At 45.3% G+C, this 19148-nt stretch overlaps 1 protein-coding gene across 1 annotated transcript in view; it reads right to left on the reverse strand.

The window, feature by feature from the left end:
• FLVCR2 (FLVCR choline and putative heme transporter 2) overlaps window positions 1-19148 on the reverse strand; it is a 61148-nt gene that overhangs the window by 11953 nt on the left and 30047 nt on the right. The window contains exons 3-6 of the mRNA XM_066342226.1: window positions 15537-15678; window positions 12842-12982; window positions 2039-2106; window positions 363-466 (exon numbers count right to left, since the gene is read on the reverse strand). Coding sequence (XP_066198323.1) covers window positions 363-466; window positions 2039-2106; window positions 12842-12982; window positions 15537-15678 — 455 coding nt within the window. The remainder of the gene's footprint in view (window positions 1-362; window positions 467-2038; window positions 2107-12841; window positions 12983-15536; window positions 15679-19148) is intronic.

Genomic DNA, 19148 nt, shown 5'->3' on the forward strand with positions numbered 1-19148 from the left:
TGAGGATGGGTCAGCGGAGCCGCTCCCTCCTCTCCACTCTCTGGGTTTCCCAGACTTTCTAACTGCTGACGTTTTTCTGCAATCATTTCCATTTCTCTCCCATCTGCCCCTTCCATAGCTACTTGGAGGTGAGGGTACTGTGCTAGCGTCAACCTCCCTAAGATCCCCACAGGGTGGGTAGTGTTTCCCTCATTTTATAAATGAGGAAACTGAGGCTTAGAGAAAATAAATTTGAACTGCCCACTTGACCACTCAGCTGCCACACCCAAACCTTTTGAGCTGTACTAATTAATATGTCATTTCAAAAATGAGTCCCCACCCTCCCCCCGCCAATTCTCAGTCCAAGAAGAGGAGTCACTTACTTGTAGGTTTTGGACTTATCCAACCAGATGCCTGAGATCATCGCCCCAACCATTCCTGCAATGACAATGGTCAGGCCTATTCTTCCAGCATTCACTTCTTCCCCCTGGGAAAGAAAACCACAGCCCCCAAAGATCAGCCGGAGACAGGACAAGACACCAACAGAGCGCAGTCACCATGAGGTGAGAGGGCAAAGGCAAGGAACTCGGGCTCCCTTAGGGACAATTCTCAGAATGTTATCAGGGCAGGACAGCCTGTAAGAAGCTGCCACCAGGGAGATAATCCTAGAATAGTTGCTCACCCCAACATAATACGACCCTCAATGTGTCTGCATGATACTGGATGCTGGGTGAACCAAATTCTGTCCTTAAAACCACTTTTAGGTAAGATTATTTTTTTTAAACATAATACTGATAACAACTCTTTTGTCTTATTAATCATTATTCCCATTTCACAGATAGGGAAACTGAAATATGGAGATTCAAATACCCCCTACTTAGGTTTTTTGAGCTATTAGTGCCAAAAAAAATGGTAAAATAATAGCTATATATACACATATATATATATATTTTTTTTTTTTTTAACAGAGACAGAGTGTGTCAGAGAGAGGGATAGATAGGGACAGATAGACAGGAACAGAAAGAGATGAGAAGCATCAATCATTAGTTTTTCGTTGTGACACCTTAGTTTGTTCATTGATTGCTTTCTCATATGTGCCTTGACTGTGGGGCTACAGCAGACTGAATAACCCCTTGCTCAAGCCAGCGACCTTGGGTCCAAGCTGGTGAGCTTTCTCAAACCAGATGAGCCTGCACTCAAGCTGGCAAACTCGGGGTCTCGAACCTGGGTCCTCTGCATCCCAGTCCAACACTCTATCCACTGTGTCACCACCTGGTCAGACAGTTATATATTTTGGGGCCTTTCTTATTATGAGCTAGGCACCATACCAAGGATTTTACATCATTATCTTACTTAACTCTCATAATTCCCCACCAAAAGGTTAGCAATCAGTATTCCCCATGTTTCACATGAAGAAATTGAGACACAGAGAGATTAACTTATTAGTCCACAGTTATGAGGCATTTCTTAAGTGCAGAGCTAGGATTTGAACTCCTACCTGCCAAACTCCAAAACTGGACCACTTAGCCACAGTGCCTCTGCAACTGTGAGACCCCGGTCCTTTATAAGAAGGTTGGACCTGGGACTCCTGATTCCGGGACACTCTGTATCCCATTCCCAGTATCCAACCCTCACTGGGTCTTGAAACATTTAAAAATACTTTCAGTTGAGTAACTGAGAGCACAAAATTAAACATTATCCATATTTTACAAATCAAGTATTTCAGACGTGACTCTGCACATATGCTTACCAACTGAGGTGCCAGGCCCCATGCTCTGTGCTTCACGTGTATATGATATATGAAAATATATACATAGACACACACAATATTATTTACTTTCTAATCCTAAAAAGTCATCTTTCAGTAAGTGATTATGCTTCTTTTGCAGAAGACAGAATGGAAGCTCAGAGGTACTAACTAGCGTAGCACCATACCACACTGCCTAGAAGCGGGGGTGGGAGGGTTCAAGAGTTAACTGCTACCCCAGCTCCTGCTGAGACAGACTCAGAAGCCTCAGTCTCTCCTGGCCCAGCAGGCTTACCTAGGGGACTCCCTTACCGGATAGTGCATGATCACCATGCGATTCAGCAGAGTGGACAAGGCATAGAAAACCCCAGTATTCAGACCTAAGGAGGGAAGGAGAAATGCACAGCATTAGGGCGGGCCTTCTGCTGGGGCCACTGCTAACCTCCCCGCAGCGGTTCAGCAGGTCAGAAGTCCTCATCCTCATTGTCACTGTGAGTGGGGTCCTCAGAGAAGAAAAATCCAGCAGACACGAGGCTACTACGCAGTATTCCTCAAAGAAATACTCCAAAACAGCCAAAAGTAGCCATTTCAACCTGTTCTTAGCCGCACATCAATGCCCTCTGATCCCGTTAACTCTGCCCTGGAAGAGCAGGTTTGGAAAGTATTACTCCCAGGTCAGAACCGCCAGCATTCCTTTCTTCAGCCTTGGCTAGTCCTGCGAGCTAAGTGGAACTACGGGACACCTTCCACCTCCTCCTGATGACCTTCCTCTCTCCAGAGTGCTCCAGACCTTTGACGTCGGACACCGCTCCCTCTGTGGGTGGCTTCTCACCTCTTTCCCCATCCCTCCTTCAGCTTTCTCCTCAGAGTCAATGCCCCGCAGAATCCTGTATTTGAAACCAGAAAGGACTCTACGGGTTGCCTCTCCTAATTCATTGACTCATTCAACAAATAAATGAAAAACCTAGAATATACTCTAAAAATCTGTGTCCTTAAAGAATGAGGTCATTTATCTAAAGCTGTACTGTGACTTTAGTCACTAAGATGGGACTAGAACTGATCCCAAGGAGAAAGGGCCTCCTGCTCTCACTTCCTAATAACCATGATGATGACAGCAACAGCATATACTTAAGTACTAGACACTGTTCTAAGCCCCTTACAATCCTCCCAACAATCTTAGGAGGCAGATCATATTATCATCCCCATTTTATAGATGAGAAAAATGCACACAGAGCTAAAAAACAAATGCACCGGGAGACTTTTCAGGTTTAACTAAACATTGAGGCCCACATGTCTACCATGGGCGCGCCTGACATTAGATGCACTTAGAAGGGACACAGCTCTGAGGCAGGGCAGCCTTTAGGAGCTCCTCTTCAGTGGGACCAGTCCATAGTACCGCAGGCCACTGAGCCATCCGGAAGCTCTTCTCTTTTGTCCCCAAGGGGATGGTTCAGGTGTAGGGAAAGGCAGCTATGGCAACCACCCTGGCTTAGCACCTGACAACAGCCACTATCGCTTGAAACAACTCAACAGGCATAGTTTCCAGGGTCCCCACAACGGACAAGACAGTGAAAGAGTCACCATACTCAGCAAAGCACAAAGAATGGCTTCTTACCAGATTGGAAGACGTCTCCTAGTTCAGTTGCCGTCATTTTTATCATAAGCAATGTTGCATAAATGCAGCTGACTTACTCCCTCTATCAGGTTCCCAAAGGAAGGGCATACATAGTGAAGTTCAAGTTCACATGCAAAATGCGAAAGGAAGCTTTTCTTTCCATTCCCACCCTCACAGGGGTAGTAAGTGGTGGGGCTGGATCCAAACCAGACTATGCGGCTCTGAAGTCCTTGCTCTTAAAAATTACTCTGTTACACCCTCACCACACTGATTCTCAACCATTTCCCCAACTTGTTACTGAAAATTCCTCAAATTCCTGCCTCTCCCAGCAGTCACCTCAGGGATACAACAAAGGTGGGTTCAGTGCCCCCTCCTGAGGGGCACAAGGTCACACTGAGTTGGCAAACCAAGGAGCGTCACCAAACATCACTACAACCGCCAGACCAGGTCATGAGGACTGTGTCCACCTACCTAATAACATCCAAACCTGGCGAGAACATTTATAAAACGTTCATTTGAGTCAAACAGAGAATACATCTGGAAGCATAATTTCAACAGATTAAGAAAAAATGCCTCAGGAAACAACAATTTACAGTTCCTTTTATGTATTTATATTTGAGATACGGAGGGGACATAAGATTACAGTAAGGTGGGAGAAAGCAAGGCAGGGAGTGGACTGCAGGGTGGTTCCGATTCAGTGCTGTCTTGAGGGTGGTCACACTTCAGGAGGAGGGTGTGAAGGGGGCATTGCAAAGACGTGTTCACCTGGAGGCACGGACACATGGACAGGGCTTGCTTAATGTACAGATAAGCCTTTTCTAAAGAAGTTATATGCCTGGGGTGTGACTAGCCCAGCATGACCTGCCCAGTTAGGAATTTATGACCAGATCACTCTGTGAGATTACTCTCCATACCATCCCTTTTACTGTCCATAACTTTGAGGATCTCAGCAAACCTCTCATGCAATAAGCATGCTCAACTAACCTTTACACCACACGCCCAACCACTTGGGAATTCCATTCCTGAGTCCAGAGACACATTCCTGAAAAGGGTGGTGGGGTGGTATGCGGGCTGGAAGGACAAGGAGAGCAGCCCCTCGTCCTGCTCCTCACACCTCTGTCAGCCCCTCTCAGCCTCTGGCCCGAGCTTCACACCGCAGGGGACAAGAAATCCCTCCAAGTCATGCTCAGCTTCAGGTCTGACCGCTACTCTCAGCTTGGGCCCAACTCGAGTGAAGAAAAGGGGCAAATCCATAGGAAACACAGGGGAATTACCCAGCAGTGAGGCAGCAGAGAAAGAAGTTAGGGCTAGCTCCCAACAGGGGGAAGGAGGAAGGAGGGCAGGGCCTCAATAGGCCACTAGGTCCTCTCCTCAGAGGCCCCACCTCCTCTCCTGATCAAAGGGAAACAGTTTATGGCAGGAAACTCTGCAATGGTCTAGATCAACAACAACATGCGGACTGGCTAAAACCAGATCAACCCAAGATGAAGGAGAAATTGACCAAAGAACACCTCCAAAGCTCATTATACCATCATTATAATGAAAACTGACACCACAAGAAGAATGAGTTCAAGGGGTGTGAACATCATGACACTTCCTGAACAGACCCTATTAGGAACCAGACACCCTTCCAACCAGAAAATGGAGACAGAATTTGGTGCCAAAAATGCCATGACACTTCAGAATGGCCCCTATTAGCAACAAGACCGCCCCCAACCCCAACCAAAAGGCAGAGTCTGAATTTGGCACCTCCAAGTTCAGAAACAACCCACCCTTGGAAACAAAAAATGCCAAGAACCAATGGACCCAGCCAGCCACTCACTCACGAGTTCGCCCACGTCCACTCAGACGTGTACTTTCACAGTGGCTAGGGGAGCAGTGGACGGCGGCAGCTCGTCCTGGGCTCACCCCTAGATCCCGTGTCCAGGAACCCGCAGCCTAGCTCGTTTCCCTCTACCTACGTAAAATCTGCTTTTGATTTCGCTTGGACAAGTTCTTGAACTTTTTCCAGCCTGAGTCAAGACCCCGGAGGTCGCAGACCGTGCTGGGGCAAAGCTGCCCTGGCTTGGAAAGGGTCCGGTGACAGGACTGGGAGCAAAATAGCCCGTCTTAAACACCAGCACTTCTGTGACTCTGAAAGAGGCAGAGGGAAGCCGAGTCCTGAGCTGGCTGAGCAGCCTGTTGAAGCTGAGCACTTCCCTGGGGACTCGGTGGTCTAGGGAAGCCAGTTCCAGATCAGCAGCACCTGAGAGCTCGCTAGAAATGCACATTCCTGAACCCTCCCCAGACGGACTGCAGCAGAAACTCTGTGGTTCTATAATCTGTGTGAACAAGCCCTCCAGGGACTTCTGACAGTGCTCAATTTTGAGACCCACTGGCTCAGCTAAACTCGTCTGGTTATCAAGAGCCACCCCCTACCAGGCAGCAGGAGGCCTCACAACCTGCTGCCACCCCGAATTGCCTCGAATGCTTGTTTGTTAAAAGTAGATTTCCAAGGGTTGACGGAGACTTTTTGATTTTCAATGTCCAAAGGAGAGGCATGGAAATCTTTGCACACATTCAACCCAAGCACCCCAGGGAGTTCCACCATCAGGCAAGCCTGGGAAACACGCATCCCAGATCCTATCTCTGGGTTCTGGTTACAATGGAGGGAGTTCCACCATCAGGCAAGCCTGGGAAACACGCATCCCAGATCCTATCTCTGGTTCTGGTTACAATGGAGGAAGTTCCACCATCAGGCAAGCCTGGGAAACACGCATCCCAGATCCTATCTCTGGTTCTGGTTACAATAGAGGGAGTTCCACTATCAGGCAAACCTGGGAAACACGCATCCCAGATCCTATCTCTGGGTTCTGGTTACACTGTGCTCATTTCCCTTTTGTCCTTCCGAAACTTGTGGCGAGCCCCGGTTTTACAGGGACAGCCTGACCTCAGCAAACTCCAGGGAATCAGGAGGATTTCACACCCACTCGTAAGCCAGGACCTGAGAGGAGGCGCCTTTCCGGGGCCCGTGGAGTTAAATAAGGACAGTGGTGAAGCCCCGAGAGAGCCCAGGAAAGGTATCTTCAGGACACATGCTGAGGTGCCAGGTTCAGATGCTCAACACTGGAAAATACTCTCGGTACTGGAGGCAAGGCTAGGGAAATGACATGGAAAAGTGTTCCCTCTGAGGACATTCTTCCCAAGAGGAAAACTGTCAACAATCCTTGTTAACAGGGCAATTATGATGCCCTGTTATCCATCACCATTGATGAAAAGCCATCACCATTAATGAAAAGAGATTAAAGGAGGAGGTGTGAAAGCAAGACCTAGAGACACAAAGAGAAGGTGGCCAGAGAAGGGTTCTTTCCTGCCCCCACCCTCCCTGCTGAGACGCATCACAACACCAGCCCTGCCCTAGACTCTGCTAGACACTCAGAGGGTCTGGTTCTAGCCCCAGCCTCCCTTGGCCAAGCTTGGAGGAGGGAGGGCGTCTTCCTAGAGGAGGAGGAGGCAGTTCCTTCTTGCTGTGATAGTTTGGCAACATCCAGCACAAACCCACTTCTGCACCTCCTCCCCTCGAAGCTGGGCTGCCAGAGTGGAGAGAAAACAAAAAAACAAATAGCGTACCTGGTTACATTTGAATTTCAGATAAGTGAATAATTTTTTAGCATAAATATATCTCAAATATCTCATGGAAAGCATTTGTTTATACTTAAAAAAAAAGAACTGTGGTTTATCTGAAATTTAAATGAATTTGATAGCCCTTATTTTATCTCAAAATCTACCTCTAGGGCGTGGCCAGAGCCTATAGGGAAAATGTCTCTGAAGTCTTCCTGTATCACTGCACCCAGCTCTGGGCAGCTGACTCAGCAGCTTGGAAAGTGCTGGAAAAGCAGGACAGATATAACACTGGCCATCCCACCAGCTGCATGAGAGCTACTCCCTACTTGGGGACATCTAGTTCAGTCCAGCAAAAGAACATAGGAAATCAGCACACTTATCAATGCAATAGCAGTGTGGTTTTTTTTTTAATAATTGATACTTTATTTTATTTATTGATTGACTTTAGAGAGAGAAAGAAACATGGATTTAATTTTTTTTTTTAATAATTTTTTTTTTACTGAGACAGAGAGGGAGTCAGAGAATAGACAGGGACAGACAGACAGGAACGCAGAGAGATGAGAAGCATCAATCATCAGTTTTTTGTTGCGACACCTTAGTTGTTCATTGATTGCTTTCTCATATGTGCTTTGACCACGGGCCTTCAGCAGACCGAGTAACCCCTTGCCCGAGCCAGCGACCTTGGGCCCAAGCTGGTGAGCTTTTGCTCAAACCAGATGAGCCCGCGCTCAAGCTGGCGACCTCAGGGTCTCGAACCTGGGTCCTCGGCATCCAGTCCTACGCTCTATCCACTGTGCCACCGCCTGGTCAGGCAGATTTGATTCTTGTATGGGCCTTGACCAGGGATCAACCCATAACCCTGGTATAGTGGGACGATGCTCTAACCAACTGAGCTACCGAGCAGGGCCAAGCAATGTGGATGTTTTTACACTGCTCACAAAAATTAGGGGATATTTTATAACTTCGTATTTTTTTGAAACAGCCCCTAATTTTTGTGAGCAGTAAATTTGCAATTACCTGAAAAGCCTTCATTTTCATGCAGAGGAGGACTCCAATGGGAAGCCAACGCTATTAGTATTTTGTGTGGAGAGGAGGGTGGATGATTAGAGACGAAGGATGGAGGAAGGTGTACACTCTCAGGAATTGGCAGAGCTGCCACCTGAACTAAGACCGCCCACTCCAATGTGCAGATCTCACTGACCAGTCCAGCATTCAAGGCTCTTTCTCCAAGGCATGTCCACCATGGCCTACAAATGTGTTTGCGAAATGCTCTCATCTTCTGGTTCCCAGCCATGTGCTCTTAAGTGCATATAATTCAGAGGAAAATAGAATATCACATGTACAATATAAAAAGTATGGACCATTTTCCTCTTCAGCATCTATTAAATTTATAGTTTTTGTTGTTGTTGTTGTTGTTTAATTTGGACCGGTCTGATCTGTGGTGGCGCAGTGGATAAAATGTCGACCTGGAATGCTGAGGTCACCGGTTTGAAACACTGGGCTTGCCCGGTGAAGGCACATAGGAGAAGCAACTACAATGAGTTGATGCTTCCCAGTCCCCCACCTCGATTTTTTCTCTCTCTCCTCTCTCTAAAATCAATAAATAAAATCTATATATGTATGAGTTTTTTTGAACAAAGAAAGTAAAAGAAGAAAGCAGAGATTTTCAAGTGCACTACCTTTATGTGACCTATAAACCTCAAAGAGACACACGAAGGCTGAGACCCCCATCCCCAAATCCCAAGATGGCTGACCAATAAGTTGGTCCTGCTTCTAAAACCCTGTATTTCTAGATCCACACCCTAGAAGAAAGCAACCCCCAGGTAACTGGTCTGTAGAATGAAATCTGAGGATGAACATACTCCCCTAGGTAGACACAAAGACCACTCAAACAAGTAGGCTAAGGGAGGAGCCCCAGCTCCATCTCCAAGAGGCTGCGTTCTGCATGGGGAGGCAAAATGGCACAGTGATTAGAAAGATGGGCTCTGGCATCGAACAGACAGACATGTATATCTAAACTCTGTTGTTTGCTAGCTGTCCAATGGTGGGCAAGAAACTAAACCAGAGCCTCAATTTGCTCAGGTATAAAATGGAAAAGAGTTGCCCTGTCCTGGTAGCTCAGCTGGTTAAAGCATTAACCCAATACACCAAGGTTGTAGGTTTGATCCGTGGTCGGGGCACACTTAAGAAACAACCAAAGAATGCATAAAGAAGTGGAACAGCAAGTCAGTGTTTCTCTCCTTTCCTCACTCTCTAAAATCAATAAGTAAATTTAAAAAATTTTTAAATAAAATAAAATAGAGTTAAGGACCCATGTCATAGGTTTGTTTTGAAGATTAAAAGGACAATGCAGCCCTGGCCGGTTGGCTCAGTGGTAGAGCGTCGGCCTGGCGTGCAGGAGTCCCGGGTTCAATTCCCGGCCAGGGCACACAGGAGAAGCGACCATCTGCTTCTCCACCCCTCCCCCTCTCCTTCCTCTCTATCTCTCTCTTCCCCTCCCGCAGCCAAGGCTCCATTGGAGCAAAGTTGGCCCGAGTGCTGGGGGTGGCTCTGTGGCCTCTGCCTCAGGCGCTAGAATGGCTCTGGTTGCAACAGAGAGACGCCCCAGATGGGCAGAGCATTGCCCCCTGGTGGGCGTGCCGGGTGGATCCCGGTCCGGCGCATGCGGGAGTCTGTCTGACTGCCTCCCGGTTTCCAACGTCAGAAAAATAACAAAAAAAAAAAAAAAAAAAGGACAATGCATGTAAAGTCCTTAAGAAGGTTCCTAATGCACAATAATGGCTCAATTAAATATTTTTTCAAATCTGAGATTAAGCCCTCGGAATCATTTTCTTGTTGGCAAAGAGCCTTGTCTCCAAGTCCTATTCTCTACCATGGGAATTGGGCTTGTGGTTCTCTGAAATGAGTACGAACATCTAGACTAGTTTAACTCCCTCTCACCAAGATAAACCCAGGCCTTTGAGAAACATGTTAAATTCTATCCGTACACAACAGAGTCCAATGCTTCCAGAGACTCAGGAGTGAATTGCTTTGCCCATCAACCCATACAAGCCAGTTTATTATTGTAGATGAATACAGAGGTATAGTAGGAACTGAGAAGCTGGGGAGAATGAGGAATGGAAACCTGAGATCTTGAAGACTAATCTAGTTATCTAGGGCTATTCCAGATGAGAGGTCACCCAATATTGTATATGCTTGGAAAACTTAGGCATGCTTCTCTACCCATGAATGATACCACCTCTTACCAATGCTTCAGCAGATAAACACTTCAAGATAAAGGACCCTGATTATCCTAAAATGAAACTATGGCACAATTTGAGGAAGGACTATAGGCAATTATGTAACAGGCATCAAGAATGCAGGTGTTGGAGTTAGACAAACCTGTATTTGAATCCTGACTGTGCCGCTTAAAAGCTGTGTGAGCTTGAGCTAGTTACCTAATCTCTCTGAGTTTCAGATTCTTCATATGTTAAATGGGGATAGTTACAATATCTATCTAACATGAATGTAATGGAAGTTCAATAAAAACATATGTGAAAAGTCTTGCCCGGCCTGTGGTGGCATAATGGAGGGAGCGTTGACCTGGAATGCTGAGGTCGCTGGCTCAAGCCCCTGGGCTTGCCTGGTCAAAGCACATACATCAAGCAACCAATGAACAGCTAGAGTGAAGCAACTAAGAGTTGGTGCTTCTCACCCTCCGCCACCTCTTCTCTCTTTAAAAGCAATGGATAAAATCTTAAAAAAAGAAAAGGGAAAAAAAAGTCTTGGCACATACTAAATACTACTATATGTTACAAAACACATGGTTTGTGAACTTAGAGAGAACATAAGATTATAGTCAACTGAGGCTTCACCAAAAATAAATCATGTCAAGCCAATCTCATTTTTTAAACGTAGTTACTGTGCATTTTACATACTTATTGACTTGATTTTAAACTAGCAGGTGAATTAAATGGTCAGATGTCAGATGGATAGCAGTACAGTTGGGTGGATCTCTTTATTAGAATGCGTGAGGTTCGGGCCTTACGCTTGTCTGGTCTAACGTTCTTATTAAAGGGTGGGAAGAACATACAACACCACGCTGAAAAAGTGGGGGCAAAGATTAAACCTTATCTTACCAAAAGTCTAAAAAATGAAATGAAAGAGGAATATTGTCTTGCATTCAGATAAAAAAAAAAAGAGTCAGTGTTACAAAATGAAGGAAGATTGTTTGAGGAGTGGTTCATATGGCAAGACTCATTTATATATGCAAGCATTTATTAATTGATTCATTCACTCAATAACTATAGGAGTACCCACTGCTGATGGTAAAAAGACATAAATCTCTGCTTTCAGGGAGGTTACAGCCTAGTGCCGTGATGGTGAACCTAGGACACGCGTGTCAGCACTGACACATATAGCCATTTTCGATGACACTGCGGCCGCATATCAGAGAAGTATGGGGCCACATGCCAAGAAGGACGTTTCATCCTTGACTCCTGCATGGCCAGGTGCAGTAGCCGAGGATAAAACATTTGCTGTAGTGTACACACTCTGTGCCAGAGGTCTGTAGGCCAAAGCAATAGAACTCCGGCACAGTGTCTAGTTCTGGGACTTCTGGTTAGGCCATTAGGGGATCTTTGACCTCACTTCTGGCCGGTGGAGCAGGGAGCAGCGGAATGCCGCGGGGGACACATCTCTGGGGGCCCTGTGATCCCCATTACCAGCAACCACATAACCACAGCAACCATCATCCAATCTACTCTTCTGGGGTGTCATGGATTTCTAATTGACCATTGTTACTGAGATAAGTGAGGGGGAGGCTGGGAGAGGCGAGGGCCTGTGCTATGGGTGCCGTTTCCCGCCACTAGAAATAGTGGCTGCCATCTTAATTTACATAAGATGCAACTTGCAGAATTTCAAGACAGCATCTGGGGTCAGGTGTTTGTCAACTTGAAGTCAAAGCTTGAGAATCTGGAAAGGTACCGCTTGGAGAATCAAGAGGAGTGTCACTACGAACAGGAAATTTGGAGTGCCTGGAACCGATTACAAGACACTTCTAGCACCCTGAAAAATATAGCAATGGCTTTACTCACAATTTTTCCCTCTATATACTTTTGTGAGACCTTATTCTCGCATTAAATAATATCAAAACCAACAAAAGAAACATTGACAGATGAAGTTAGTAGCGCTTGCTTGGGCTTGAAGTGTCCAAAATACCAACCTTCAATTGAAGATTTAGCCAATGAAATTCAGCAACAGAAAAGTCACTAATAGGCAGGTTAGTTAAAGAATTCCCCCTCCCCCTCACTTATCTTAGTTCACAGCACCCCACACAAGTTAAATAATATCAAGACCAACAAAAGAAACCAACTGACAGATGAACAAAGAAGTCACTAAGCAGGTAAGTTAAATAATTAGTTTCTGGTTTATTAACTACAGTTATATATTATAATTATACATTTTTGTTATTTAAACTATAAGTATCACGAAATTATGGTTTTTTTTTCTCGAATTGACACACCACCCCCAAGTTATGCTCGGTTTTTTGGCGAATTTTGACACAACAAGCTCAAAAGATTGCCCATCACTGGCCTAGTGAGAAGGAGGACCTGGAACTGGAACAACACAAAAGAGAGGAAAGATCGCCTAATACTGCTTTTTAGTGATGATACTAAGATGAGACTTGGAAGATCCGCAGACATTTCTAAGATAACCTGATATGGGAAAGAATGGTTTTCTAGGTGGACTTTACAGAATGTGCAAAGGCCCTGAGACAGAGCTGACTTTCCTGGTTGACCCTAAACAATTACTTTACGTACATATCTGGGATTTGAAAAGAGCAAGATGCAAAAATACATCAGGCCTCTTGTCTCACATTTCCAGTTCAAATATACTTACTCCCGGACACATCTTACCGTAGGTGATGACAAGCAGCACGAAGTTGAGGTTTTTGAAAATCCGGACGATAGAATTCAAGTACAAAGTATCAGGTGGTGCCAAGGAATAGCTCAGGGATTGGGCCCTGCTGGGGGGATGTTTAGGCTTCTCCTTGAATACTGAAAGGAAAAAAAACAGATCACTGAACATCCCTGTGGTTACAGCCTGGCAGAGATACACGTGGACAAGAGCTGGCTTCGTCCATTGAGAAAGAGCTAAGACCTCAAAGGAAATATTAATTCTTCAGTTAAACCCTTTACAGCTTCCTCTCTTGAAGCTGCTTTTCACTATCTACGGCTGAGTGAGTGGTCTACTGATTACTTTTTCTTAATGGCCTCTGGACAGCTGCCATCATGTGGCCTCCCAGGCAGTGTTCAAGGATCACGGAGTCCTATAATAACTAGGAAAAAGCACACTGCAGAGCACCAGAAAAAAACCCCACAATAGTAACACATGGATAGAAAGGAAGTGAGTGCTGAGGCTTCAGGATTAGTGAGCCCGGTTAATGGCTTAGCACAAGAGCTCCTCCACAGAGGGAAGGGACTGCGTTGCCCAGGCTTAGCACAGAGCCTGGCACGTGGCAATCAATCAATATTCCTGAGTAGAGGAAAGGATCTTTAACTAGAAAAACCTGGAGTCCCCTCCTAGTTTCTCAAAGTCGGAATCAGACAGTTGAGAGGATTAGCACAGGGCCCTGTGGGAATGGCTACTCTGATATAAGGACTGGGGAGGGACAATGGGTAAACCATTCCTCTTCTCTTCCATTTTCAGTACAACTGGGACAATTTAACTGCACTGACTGCTGTTCAGTTCTCTGGAGGGCAGATCAGCTTGACCAGTTTTTTGGCTAACCTGGTTCCCCAACTGAGTCCAAGCAAGCAGCATGCGGCCTCACCCTCACCCTGGGAGAACATTCCTTGTCCAGTTAAAGGAAGCTCTGGAAATGAGATTTAATTCCTTGAAGGTCAAAGTCTCTCCCTTTAACCACCCTGCCCCTTCTTGGGAAAACCTCCAGCGCTGAATTCAGAGCCCTGCCTCTTCCATCTCAGAAAGTAGTCCAGGGTAATTTCCTCCTGGATAACTTCCTGCCGTTAAGAACCTCTCATCCATTGTCTTGCCTGTTCGCCTCCCCTTCCACTGGGGAAAAGGAAGCAAGGCAAGAGGGTACTGATCTCTGCAACAGCAGGGATTACTCAAGGACTTGGCATCCACAAACCAGAATTCAGATAAGATCCATCAGTTCTTTATTCAACAGCTACTGTCCGTGCTTGACAATAAAGTGCCAAAATGTAGCAATGTCCTACCTCCAGGATCTCAACTGCAAAGAACCAGGACCTCATCTACCACAAACACAGGCATTTGGAGCTGGGCATAGTGCAATCTGTCCTCTGTCCAAGACACCCTGTCGGCCTTCAGAAGCCGCCCAGCAGCCCTCTCTCGGCTTGGACCCAGGGGAGAGGATGCCACGGTGAGAACAGCTGAATGAGGTGAACAATGAAAATTGTGAAAAATGTTTGACTCTGGAGGTGAGGCCAGAAGGAATGAAACCTTAACAAGAGTGAGCGAAACTTTCAGATATTAGGAAGAGAACTGGTTAACCTTTAGACGGGTCACTAACTGAAAAGGAAACCTCTACCTGCTGTCTCTGAATTTATCACAGCCTATGTAATACCACTCAGGTTATAAAAGAGGATATAAAATTATATTATCCATCAATTATATGGTGATGAATGGTATCTAGACTTGTGGTGGTGATCACTTTAAAGTGTATACAGATGTTGAATTAGAATCCTGTATACCTGCGCCACCACAGGTCAGGCCTTTTTTGTGGTTTTTTTTAATAATATCTCTTTCCCAAAAGAAATGAATTAAAAAAAAAATACTGTATACCTGAAACATAAAGAATTTTAAAAAATTATATTAGCCAAATATCTCAGAGATTAAATATATATATATGCATATGAAATTAATAGTGATTATCTGAGGTTAGGATTAACTTATACAAGGCTAAATTAATGGTCATTATTATGTTTTCTTTGTATTTTCTAGATTTTTCCATAATGAGCATATCAGTGCTCTTATAATTTTTTTAAAAAGGCATTAGATAGGTGGTACGCAGGTATTCTTGGGTGAGTCTATGGAATTATTAATGTTTGTGGGTTCTGTTTTGTTTTGCTCTGTTCCAGAAAATTACAGTATGACATTAGATAAATAGGCTTAAATCCAATCTCTGTCACTTCCCAGCTATCTAATCTTGAATAATTTATTTCACTCCCGTAAATTCTCCTCTTTGTTAAATGGGACTGATAATGGTGCCTTCAATCACAGGGTTGTTGAAGATTACATGAGATCAGGTATGAATAGCACAATGCCTGTGATGTCATATGTGCTCACGGGTTCCACAAAGGGGATCAGCAGCCTGACCATTAATTCTGGTGAGGCCCATTGGAGAACAGTTTTATTACAAATTACACCTCTACTGAACCACTAACCAAGTGCACTAGGCCAGCTAGCACTGTACTGGAGGCAACTGCTCGGGCTAACGCGTCTGAAAACCATCAGAGGCCTGGCCTTCAGTTTCTGTACATGTCCACCATATTCTGGGGTCATGTTCACAAAAGCCCCACCAAAGCCAGTAAACCTCCCTGCCCCGCCGTCTACTAATGAACTTACCGATGATGACAAGGATGAAAAGCAGAGTGGCGACACCTGCTATCATGTAGAACATGATGCTGATGCGGTAGGTAAGGAAGTCCCGGTCTTTGCTATTAGGTACCAAAACAGGGGGGACCAAGAACCCAATCGCAATTCCAAGCTATAGAAAACAGAGACAGTCAATTAGAGTTACCAATGGCCAAGAGGTGATGGCACAAGTTTAAAGAGACTTCTAATAAGAAACACAATCTCAGTTTTTCTTAAAACCTAACCAGGAACTGTTGTTTCCTCCTCAAGACACTAAAGAGAGCTTTCTTTTGATTAATACCTCAATTCACACACACCCCTGACCACCCTCACCATCAAGACCTATTGGAAAAAACTATGGTTGGGGTTCTCAATGCAGGCTGGCTCTTCTCTTCTCTAGCTACACACTAAGAATGATGAATCCTATTATCTCATCTCTAGCTACAGTAAAATGATGTTCAATTTTTCCTGTAACACTTAAATTCTTTTTTTCTTTTTTAAATTAATTGACTTTCTAGAAAAAGACGAAAAGAGAGAAACATCGATTTGTTTTTCCACATAGTCATGCATTCATTGGTTGATTCTTGTATGTGCCGTGACCAGGGATCAAACCCGCAACCTTGGCGTACTGGAACCTAACCAACTGAGCTAGCCAGCCAGGGTCTTAAATTCTTGATTTCATTGAATCTATTAACCAAGAGCTCAGAGACCAGCTGGAGGAAAAGTTGAAAACTTCTATATCGTAAAACCCCAAGAACTTGAATTCAGTAAGACTCTGAAGCCTAAAGTTATTACAATTTATAAACATAAAAGCTTAAGTTCATTGTGTAAATAACTTAGCAATTGATAAGGCATCTGTAATACAAAGTCATACGCAACTGCATGCATTTATACACACAGGACATGGGCACATGCAAACTGGCTATATACACACACACACACACACACACACACACACACACACACACCCCAACAATAAGAAGTTAAAAACATACCTGCCTTCAAGTTCAAACTCAAGTAACCTGACATAATGTGACTTGGGTGTTTCAGAGGTCTGAAATGCCTTGAGTCAAGAATGATAGCTGTCACGCAATTCCCAAAGCCCTTCCACTACATGTGATACCAAAGCAGAAGTTGAAAGCAGCCTGAGAACTCCTGAAAGCGCCAAGTTCCCAGATGGAAGAAGGAAGATAAGTGAGTCCATTATCTTAAGGTCCCACTTTTCCTTTATCGTACTTGAGAAAGAAACTATAGGTAGAGAAGCAATTTGTTTTCATCCCACACTAGGACACCATTCATCAGTGGCAATCTGCTGACCATCTTTGATTGGTTTTCCAATCTGTCAATTAAAGCCACTAAGGATGGTCATTAGTGCTTCTCAGCTCAGGAATATTCACAAAAGTCATCATCTATACGCCCAGTGCAGGGTTCTTCCAATGTATACCAATCTATAATCAATAAATCAAACAGACCTTTAAAGCATCTACTATGCAAAAAGCATTCTGCTAGATATTTCAGGAGGTGCCAAGATGTACACAGCAGAGCTCCTGCCTTCAAGGAGCCTCATAATCTTGTGGGGCAGCAGGGATTTAAAACGGAGATTAAAAGATAATTCAAATGATGACACTTGAGTGTTGAAATTATAGAATGCTACAGTTTGGAAGTTCCTTTGTCATCTTCTATTACAACCTAATTATTAGAGGGCCAAATGGAGGCTAAGTGAGGTTAAACTCTCGAGGTAAGTGACTTACTTATACAGGGTCACATAGAGTTGTGATGAGAAAGCAGATGTCCTGACTTGTCAGCCAGCTTCTTCCCCACAGAGCCTGGCAGTGCCCTCCTGAGCTAAGAACGCTGAGAAAAGCCCCACGTGAGTAGGCTTCTCCAGGAGAGAAGATATTCCACGTCCTTGGGGCTTTATCTAATCTTCGGTCCCACTTATTTGTCAGAATCTAGTCTGGCTTCTTAACTGCTGATCTGGAAGACTTTGAGAGTAAAAACCAGCCTAGAGAGAGGGACAAATGCAACCATCACAGCTGGGAACCTGGGCCCACCGCAGGGCACATCCGCACTTGGCAGATGGAAAGCTACAAGTTAAGTAGGATCCTGGAGGGCCCCTTTTGCAAGAATGAGGGAAGTTATAGGGCATCGTCCACAGCTCTGTGATTCTCTCATTCCCAAAGGGACCCTGAGATAGCATAACTCAATCCCTAGTAATCTTCTACCCTAAGAAATAAAAATGGAGAGGCAGACTGGGAGACTCAGTTTTTACTTTCTATTTTATTTTTGTCCTTTCTGCACTAATCTAAACAATGTTACAGTATCAGTGGTCACAAGGACTTGCAGAGCAAATGTCACAATTAAAAACACATCTGTCCAGCCCAAGGGCTTTGGGTGACAGGAAGAAGCTATACTTTGTGTGGTGTGATGCATCACTTGTCTTTCTGGCTCATGCATTTGGCAGAGCAAAAATAAACCCAGAAAACTACTGGGCTGCATCTGCGGTGAGATTCCCACACTTTACCCACTACACACACCACATTCTAAGAGCCCTAGAACCTCCCCGTCACCATCCACAGTGGGGCACTCGGAGGAGCTGACACAAAGCGGTCCTCCCAAGTGCTGCCTGGTCATGAATATTCCCAGACCATCCAGGGAAGACACTGGGCTTCCAAGAAAAGCAGGGAACTCTATGTCAACAGCACAGTGAGGGCTTCGGTCCTCATGGAACAGAGACAGAAAAGTGCCCTCTGCTAGGACCCCAGGCACCTCGTTCCTCCTGACCCAGGCCTTGTGCACGTTAGACGCTGCTCTTCTCGGTAAGAGGCAACCATCTCAGCAAACAGGTTCTCCTTCACCCAACCTCATTCCTCCTCTGCCCACCCCCTCCTCCCAACCTGCCATTCAGAGAATAGGGAGCTAACTCTCAGCCCCAGGGTGGGGCCCTTATTGCCTCATTCCTTTTCCTGAGAGACAGTCAGCAGGTCAGAGCTGGGATGTCCTCTCAGATTTCAGGGCTTCCAGGAACTGGCTCCCTCATTGGGTTAGCAACTTTCCCTGCAGCAGGGACCTCCAGCTTGAAGGCTTACTTCAAACTTGGTCTCCCTAGGATCTCCTCTGGGACTCACTCCATGTCTTTCATTTTAAAATGAACCCCTCACCTTTTTTCCTGGGGGACATCTTCTCTCTAACACAGTGGTTAAGGGTCAGGCCTAGGGTCAGAACACTCTCAGTTCATATCCCAGATCTACCACTTACTAGATGTCTGACCTTGGCAAAGTTCATTCACCTCTCTGTGCCTGTATCCTAATCTACAAAAGGAAGCTAATACTGTATCTACTTATACCATCCAGCTCACGGGGCGTCCTGGGCACTAAATGAGCTTGTTTGAACAGTCTATTCAGCAGAATGCTTTATACCAGACAAGGTAATCGCTCCCCATCTGCAAGTCTGGCTCTTCCACCCACAAACGTAAAGAGCCATGGGATCAGGCGGGACACGAAGGGCCACCAGGACTCATAAGACATGCTTGATTTGCTCACAGCAGTCACAAACCGGCCTCCCCTGGCTCTCTTCCTCTTCCCGGCCCGCTCCTTCAATCTG

This window comes from Saccopteryx leptura, chromosome 6 (assembly GCF_036850995.1).
Source record: "Saccopteryx leptura isolate mSacLep1 chromosome 6, mSacLep1_pri_phased_curated, whole genome shotgun sequence".
NCBI lineage: Eukaryota > Metazoa > Chordata > Mammalia > Chiroptera > Emballonuridae > Saccopteryx > Saccopteryx leptura.